This window comes from Elaeis guineensis, chromosome 3, assembly GCF_000442705.2.
Source record: "Elaeis guineensis isolate ETL-2024a chromosome 3, EG11, whole genome shotgun sequence".
NCBI classification, from domain to species: Eukaryota; Viridiplantae; Streptophyta; class Magnoliopsida; order Arecales; family Arecaceae; genus Elaeis; species Elaeis guineensis.
In genome coordinates, this window is record NC_025995.2 from 109037582 (window position 1) to 109046622 (window position 9041).

Genomic DNA, 9041 nt, shown 5'->3' on the forward strand with positions numbered 1-9041 from the left:
ATATTGGTACGCAAAGAATTTTGCTTATATAAAATATTAACTGTCTTGGGCCCAGCCCCTTATTGAGAGAAAAATTAAGCAAGTAAAATTTTGTGTGCACCGGGGACGGTGCAGAACGGATGCACCGTCCATGATTATTGGCTCATGCATGGGATTAGAGCGCAGCATGCACTATCCGCGGTGATTGGCTCGCGCGCGGGGCCGAAAGAAAAACCATGCGGTTAGGTATAAGAATGGGCCAGACAACGGTGATTTGTCGTTGTTTTGATCTGTGAAGCGGTGAAGGCAAATAAGGTCCGGAGGAGCACCGAAACCCTCTGGCGTCCGAAGAAGTCGAATCAGCGGCGGCAAGCCATGGTACTCTCTCTCTCTCTCTCGTCTCAACCCTTTCCACTCTTATCTCTTTCCTCTTCCTGCTGCTCTGCTACTCTACAGATGTCTATTTTCCCATTGTTGACTCTCGATGCCTCACAAGCTTACTTCTTTCGATCGATTAGGGTTTTTTTCAGGATAATTTTGTTATTTCTTGCTTAATAGGCGATCGAATTTGATTGGGTTAAAACCAAGAAGAACTCCTTTACCCTTTTGATTATCGTTGAATCTGTCTACTATATGCCAATCGTGGATTTGTTGGGCTTCCTGCTAATAAGCTATAAGGTCTATATTCTCCAGAATAATGGATCTGAGTGGTTGGAACGGACAATGGATTAAGAAAGAAAAGTAATAGAGACAATGTGCATAATTGGGACAAGGGTTAGCGCTTGTGGTTAGTACAAGATGAGGAATTTCGTGGTGCTTGAGTCTACTGAGGAACTGCATAGCATGGAGATGTTTCAGAATTTATGATACCAGATGCTTTTGGTGCCTCATTATGTTTGGTTTGTGAAATTGCAGCTTTATGCAAATAATTTGGTGGCAGTGTCTCCTGATGGTACTTTTGGACCACAATGCATAATTAGGCTAGAAAAGGATCTAGAGGAAGGGGTGAAACCCTGGCAAAGTTCTCATCATGTGAGACCTTGCAACATTTTATTATTTTTGGAAGTTATCTATCATTCTACCAGCTATATTTGTATCTGAGCGCTGGAAAGTGTAAAAAGGAATATGGTATCACTATGCTCATCTGAGAGAGATAAGGAAGATGCTATCCTCTCACATTTTAAGCTCAAAGCTCTAGAAAAAAATTCGATGATGCAATAGAAGAATATATTCTCTTGAAGCTTCTGGGCAACTGGAGAGCTGGTTGGCGGATGAGGGTTCGCATGAATTTGGTGTCCCCGGTTGGTAATTTTTGTAGCGGGATGGATTATAGGTAATTAAATTGTTAGCACTAGCCATCTATGTATAAAAGATTTTAATTTCAAAACCCCACACTCATAGATTTAATTAACAGAACCCAGTCCAGCTCTCTCAATATAAATAAATGTATCTTTGCATATGAAATGTTTAGGCAAAATTGATAAACAATATTCTTGCTTCTTTTGATAAGATGAGAAACTATGTATTGACGTAAGTCATGGTAATGAAATCACCATATAACTTTACAACATCTTGAAGGGTTTGAAAGATGGAAATACTTTTTATCATTTCTATTTTAATAAGCATCTCCATAGAACATGTTTAGCTAGCTAGCATTCGTGCAAGAAACACTAAGGTGAAATGCTCTGGGCATTCTTTATCTCATCCAAATTATATCATGTATGCTGTCCAGAAGTAGGCACTTTTAGCAACTTGTTTTTGGTAGGAAAATTCCATTCTTTATTCATGTACAATTATTTGTGAGCTCATTACCTGAGTCTTTGTGCCCATCATATTTTACATACCCATAGCAATTGAATATGCTTAAGCCAATAGTCCACCTAAGTTTTAGCTTCTCTCTTTTGGATAGTCATCTATTTGTGCATGTTGTCTTGCCCGCTTATGCATATTACTTTGTTTGATTTAGTCACTGCATGAAGCTTTAGCCAAGTGCCTTGATTTAACCTATTATTCCACATTGGATCTTAAGGAACACGTTTAAGGACAGGAAGATGGAGAGATGACAAGCAAAATATTAGTAAAGCTAAAGGACCTTTGAAGCTTTTCTAGTGATATTGCCCAATTCAAATCCATTTGCATGGAACACAGCATAGATGCTTTTAAAATCCTAGTTTAGTTTTTTTTCCCTACTCCTAAAAATTTTCTTTAGGTTTGTCATGCATACTCAATGGGAGGAATGTCATCATATAACTTATTTTTTTAAGGATTCATGTAAAATAAGGAAAGAGTGGTTCTGTAATGGAATGATGATTACCTTTTGCTAAGTGTGAAAACTATTGCAACATTCTTCAAAGCTGAGATCCATGAATAATTGAAAGGGGAGTTAAATTATCTGTGACCTGGGGATTACTGATTTGAAAATTAATTAGAAAGTTTCAAAAGAACTGACCAATTTAGGTCTTCTTGCATACATTGAACAATGCTCTTATTGACAAAATGTGGCATGCTGTTATTAAGGCAGACAATGTAAGGTTTCTTTACTCTGCCTGTGGCCTGGGAGGGGACTGATAACGACAGTGCTCCTATTGACTGAAGGCCCTGTGCTGCTTTCTGTGCTTGCCTCCAATGACAGTGTTGCTTAATGGAACAATACTTTGTTCTTACTGCTAAATCAATATTGAGTGGCCATTTTTCTGGTAGAGTGAAGGTTCAGTCTCCTGGTTAGGTATCAGGTATGCTTGAATACTTGTCCTGCACTCAGATGTTCCACTCATACTTCTAGTGATTAATGGTTCTTTTATTGTCATATTATCATTTTCAACTCTTTCCTTGTGTTTTAGATATGATTTTGGATAGGATTGCATGAGATATTGAAGGAAGCTCAACACATAATAATATAGTCAATGCAACAAGAAGTCAAAAAAATGGGTCAATGTAGTTATATTTGTTGAACTCTTTGCATTTGTTACTATCACTAGAATAGGATTTTATTATTGCTTTCTGAAGTTTTATCTGGATTTCAAACTTGTATTTACTGGGTGCAATGCTTAGAACATTTGTATGCATAGAATGTTTAGTTTGGAGTTCCTTCTAATTTTTAAATTGTATTGGGTATCTTTTTAGGATGACCCAGAGCTAGCAGCCATTCGGCAAAGAAGAATGCAGGAGTTAATGGCACAACATGGCATTGTAAGTCAGGCCATTGTCAGTGACTAAAATCTATTAGAACATTTCTTGTCCTCAAACTTTTGCTAATTTATGAGGTGTCCTATTTTTGAATCAGGGCAATCAACAGAATGCAGATCAGCAGAAAGCACAGGACGATGCCAAGAGGTAGCTTTGTGTCCTTAATTCTGTATGCTAATGGTCTCCAATGTAAAAGCTTTGCAACAGTTTGTTATCACTGTCAATGATTTCATTTTTAGAACTAAATGTGATAAATTGCTTATTTAGGGAAGCAGAGGAACGAAGGCAACTTATGCTTAGTCAGATTTTGTCTGCCCAAGCAAGAGAAAGACGTAAGTTCTTGAACCAGAAACGTATTCTCTTTGGGTATGGCCATTTACTATTCACAAAGAATTGCAATGTAGTCAGTAATTTTACTTTACATGTTCACTGAGCTCTACTTCTGTCATTATGGCATGATTTTTATTATTCTACTGGGTGATATATTCTCATGCATTCACTGTGCTGTTGGTGTGAAAAGCAGTTGGTTCAGAAAATAATTCTAACTTCTGGTAAGAAAAATGGATTATGAATAATGCTATGTGACAGCCCTAGTGACAGACGGCCCTTACAAGTCATAATTTATCCCTTTTGGGACACATTCCCGGTGGTCTTCCCCTATCAAAACACAATTCATGTACCCACTGAACTTTAGTTAGGATGGTACTATCCTTGTGGGCAAGGGGCAAGGTTCGATTCAGAAGGTCGTCGACCTTCCTTTTGGGATCCTGTTTCTCGGTACTCCGGTTTCACAAGCATTAGGCTTATTTTCCTGGGGACCTAGGGGACCTGGGTTTTGGCCTAGATGGAGGGAGAGTATGGGTATAGGGTAGGGTTTGGGGTTAGAGCCCCTCTCCGTTCTTACAAAACCTCAAAAGAAAGAAAGAAAGCAACAAAATTCATGTAATCTTTTGTCCCTGGATGGGGCCTTGTGAGAATAGTCTGTAACAGTTGCTGGTCTTCACAGCATTGCACATTAAGTAACATCATGCGTGCAGGGATGCATATTTAGCAGTGCAATGAAGGTGTTGAGTATTAAACAATCAAATAAAGCCGCATATATTACGCTATTATGCTTTTATGTAATCTTTCAGTTATGTATGAGAACATCAGTTTGGAGGAGCTTAACCGCAGGATGATGATAAACACTATCTAGGAGGAATAGAAAACAAATCCACCAGCAATGGGTTTTAGGGGAGAGAATGGACAGGATTAGGAAGATGATCCAAATTAACCTGTAATCCCAAAATTTTTGAATACCATCATCTCTTTATGAGGTGACTTCAGGTATTCTGAAAATCTCAGGACTGTGGGACTAGATTGCCCAAATTCCTGGCCAAGTTTTCCTTAGTAAGCTCAACTCTTCTCAGCCCTAGGCACCATGTAAGGAAAATAATACCAATGGGAAATTCAAGCTTCTAAATAGCTCATAACCGCTATCATGTATTTTGCTACATTGCCATTGTGATGGTGTTGCATGTCAGCAAGCTAAAATCAAGCTATTACTGTTATGGATTGAGGTGTCTGGGGCAATGAAACCAAATGCAAATGGTCCAATATGTACATACATGGTAATAAAAGAAGTCTCCTCCTAAAAGAGATCCCTTCCCTTTTTTTTTTTTTTGGGTATGTCTTTTTTGGCCCTATAACTCATTGTGGTAGATGTTGAACCATCCCATGAATTCTTTAGATGTTTCAATATATGCTCGCAATATATTTGACAGCTTGATCTTCAGCTAACTATATTGTTTAAGCTTTAAGGATGATGGTGATTGTGGTGATTTCATGTTAACAGTTGCTCGAATTGCTTTGGTTAAACCTGAGAAGGCAAGAGGTGTAGAGGATGTTCTTCTACGATCTGCTCAAATGGGACAGATAACTGAAAAGGTAAAGAAAAAACATAGGTACCATATCTAAGGGACTTGGAATGATACGGTTCAAACTAAGCCTGCAGTTTTAATATTTATTGGTTTGATATTGGAAAGACTCTTGGTTTATGTCATCCGCAGGTATCTGAGGAGAGGTTCATATCACTTCTTGAGCAGATCAACATCCAAACTAGCAAACAGACCAAAGTGACAGTACGTATCTTGCCTTTCTTTTAACATACACATCTTACTTCTCAAGCCTTTTATCTGACCGTTCAGTGTTAATATGAAATTCTCAGTTTAGATCTATAGCAAGCATTGACAGCAAAATTCATCCATGGGGTACGAGTCACATTTGTTGATTCTTAACTTTTATTTGGTTCTTCAGATTCAGAGGCGTCGCAGTGTTCTTGAAGATGATGACTAACGGGCATGGATGGTTTTTGTGCATCACAATAAACATATGTTTCTAAATCCTTGGATTGTTTATACTATATTTGATAGCTTAAGGAGTGATTGAATTATTTCATATAGGCAAACATTAAGAGTGTAAAATTATGTGGAGGATGGGATTTTTCTTCGGGTGTTATTAATGTGCTCTCCGTTTACTTGTCGTAGCACTACTTTCTGCTTGATCAGGGATGTACATTGGATTAGCTGTGAACTTGGATATCAGACTGCCATTGGTTACCAGCCTTCTCCACTCCATGAGTGGAGCTTTGGTCAACAAAGAATTCCTTTTAGCCATGTTGTTAATTGATTGCCTCATTATACAGCTTTGTAATTCAAGCTCTGCATTCCAACTCATATGATCTAATTGTTGATGTTGGACTTGCTGCAAATCAAGGTTGAACGATAATGTCAAGTCCGGTTCTACATGTTTCACTTTTCCTACTTTTTACCGTTCTAATTTGGTTAGCATGATTCTAGAAACAGTGTTCTTTTCCTATTTCACTTAATTTTCTTTCTTTCATTAAATGACGAGATCAACTGGAGCTACTAGAGTTCGTAAACACTGTTTAGGATGCTGATGATGTAAATGTTTGGCTTGCAAAGAATTTATCACTCACAATGTGGGAGCCGCGACTATCCACCGAGTTTTTCATGATATGAATAGTTTCATTCTATCCAACAGGTTAAGTCCGATGCTAAATGTTCACGGTCCGCAAATATCTGATGGGTGCAAATTCACTAATTTTTTATCACTCACAGATTCGCTACTAAAAACGCTCGTAACGGTTAGAAGTTGTGAAATGGATGGTTGGCAATGGGTTTTTGTGACAATGAAGCTCGGTGGAGTAAGGGTTTATGGGGGAGTTGTCCTTTGGTTGTGATGAGCTTGGCCACGGTCGCTTGGAGTGCACCTTCTCAGAGGGACGGACAGGAAAGGTCGTCACTAAGGACAACATGCTCACCAAAGCGCAGGCTCCGGGGACGGCTGGACAGAGCCAGCCATTCCTGATTGCAAACGGATGGTTGCGGTGCGCGGCAGCTTCCAAGTCAGAGACCGTGTCAACTTGGCTTAAGACCAAATCCTTTATTTGGGAGGAATTATTAGGTGGATCAGGTCCAACGTGAACTATGGATGCAGCCAAGTTGAGCCAAGTAGTTAGAGGCTCAAGATTCTATTCAGAATACTCACAATCGAAACTCAACTTGGGATTGATAAAGTCTCTTAATGTTCAAGTTCGAGCTCAACTTTGATAAAAAAAAAAAAAAAAGTAATACTCAAATTTAAAAAAAAAAAAAAGAGAACAATACTCGAGTTTTATTTGACTCGGCTTGAATATTAATTGAATTATACTCAAACTCAAGTTCGAGTTCAAATTCGAGCTTTGATTATAATTAAAACATAAAATAAAAATAAATTATAATATAATATCATAAATAAAAATATTAATATAATAATATATATTATAATTAAAATATATTATTATTATTATTATTATTATTATTATTATTATTATTATTATTATTATTATTATTATTATTATTATGTGTGTGTATGCGTACATTTGAGTAGGTTCATGAATTTTGGAGCGGAGTATTTTGCTATTTTAACCGATGTGAGCTTACACTCAAGTTGAGCTCGGGCAGTTTATGAGTTGCTCGGGTCATTTACATCTCTACCATAGATCTTGGGTGAAATTATTATTGATAAATTCATTTCACCTTAGGACAATATTATTGGGTTCGGATTGTATCTTTCGCATAAATGAATAATTGATCATTTAACATAATATTAACCACTGGATCATGTCTCATACAACTTTCAAACCACTCCAAACACTCTTTTTTATCTGTCTGCATAGATATTGTAATAGCTATTGCACGGTCCAAGAAAAAAAGATGAATCATTCTTTCATGGGAAAGATACAACCCAAACCCGACATTATTAGGTGGATTAATTTCAATTTAAGTCCATGGTGGACTTGGTCCCCCTAATAATTTCATGATCATCAAGTGTTTCTCGATTATCTAGCCATGGTTTTGTTATCATCAATAAATCTTCTATGCTTGCCTATATTATCTACAGAGAATGTATTTGGGTCATTCTTTTTTGCTGATTTTGTCCATGAGGGCACCTATGTATTAGCCAAGGCTATAAATTGGTTGAGTTGACCCATAACCCTATCTAACCTATTTTAAAGGATACATGGGACTAGATCGGATTTTAAAATCAGATCCATTCCATTTTCCAAATCAGGTTTGGAATTATTGAATTTAGACTTGACCCCATCTGATCTGAACTCATATACTATTAGGACCGAACCTATTTGAGCTTGTAAGTTGTAATTTAAAACTTATATTATCAATATTTTAACATAAAAATAGATTTAAAATTATTTTTATATCTTAATTTATTTTGAGAGTAATATTATTTATTATTTACTTTGTGTGGTTAATAATAATTAGTTATATGGTAAGTAAAATGTAGTTGGCTATATTTGATCTGGATTCAATCGAAATCCAAATTTTTCGAATTTGGGCCGAATTGTGCATGGATCTTAACCGAGCCAAGTGATCTACTAGGTTGAAAATTTTAACCGATTTCGATCTGACCCAATTTTCTATTGGGCTGGGTCTAGATCCAATATTAGGATCTAATCTAGAAACCAGATTAGATTGAGATCACTCATTTCCGATCCAACCCATTTACACCTCTTGTATTAACCTTAGCTATCTACTCCATCGGTTGTCGGTGTACCTATGGCTTTATGCTAAATAAATAAATATGGCCTTACATACCCCAAAAAAAAAAAAGTTGGGGTGGGGGGGGGGGGAGGGGGTGTGGGGAAATATCACCTGCAAGCCTTGTTTTGTAATCCATCTGATCGAATCTCACCCAACTAGCTTGTAGCTTACTTTTCATGACTTGATCTTGATCTGGCCTGACCCTACAATATGATTACCATACTGCAGGTTAGGTGGAATAAAAAAGAAAGAAATCTATGCTACTGATCTATTTTGTTTTCACTGAATCTGACCTATTCAGCCCTACATGACCTCTAGATACTTTACCCTCAAAAGTTTGGTTTGGGTCAAACCTCTCACTCATTCAAGAATGTTATAAGTCTAGATCAAAATATCTAATCCCAATCACTATGAACCCTGCACCCGAACTTCCCCTTGATCAGAGCCAGGTCATCCAGTTTTTGCCGCCTCTACAATCCCTTCTTCACATAGTAGTCTATGGCAGAATGTTTTAACCAGACATTAACGAACCTCATGGGAGAACCACTAACTAACCACAGTAGTAGATCCAGACTTCTTGTTTCGATTCTTCTAGAGCGATTTTTCTGAAAAGACTTTTAGAGAACATAAAAGATGAATCGTCGCAATTCCGGGTTCGTACATGAATTCAGACCACGTTTATTCTGATTGGGTTCATGTGGACTGAGATGTGCTACTTAGGATTCTCCCACGTGCTTTGCCTTGCCACTAGGATCCAACATGTTGCTGTCTCTG

The 9041-nt window shown here is 37.4% G+C and overlaps 1 protein-coding gene across 1 annotated transcript; it reads left to right on the plus strand.

Moving 5' to 3' along the window:
- Positions 1 to 217: 217 nt before the first annotated feature.
- Positions 218 to 5828, plus strand: LOC105041026 (uncharacterized). The gene is made up of 7 exons (XM_010917816.4): positions 218 to 357; positions 3103 to 3168; positions 3263 to 3312; positions 3433 to 3497; positions 5000 to 5091; positions 5214 to 5285; positions 5461 to 5828. Exons 1-7 carry the CDS (start codon positions 355 to 357, stop codon positions 5497 to 5499), a joined length of 387 nt encoding a protein of 128 aa, XP_010916118.1. The 5' UTR covers positions 218 to 354; the 3' UTR covers positions 5500 to 5828.
- Positions 5829 to 9041: the final 3213 nt, after the last annotated feature.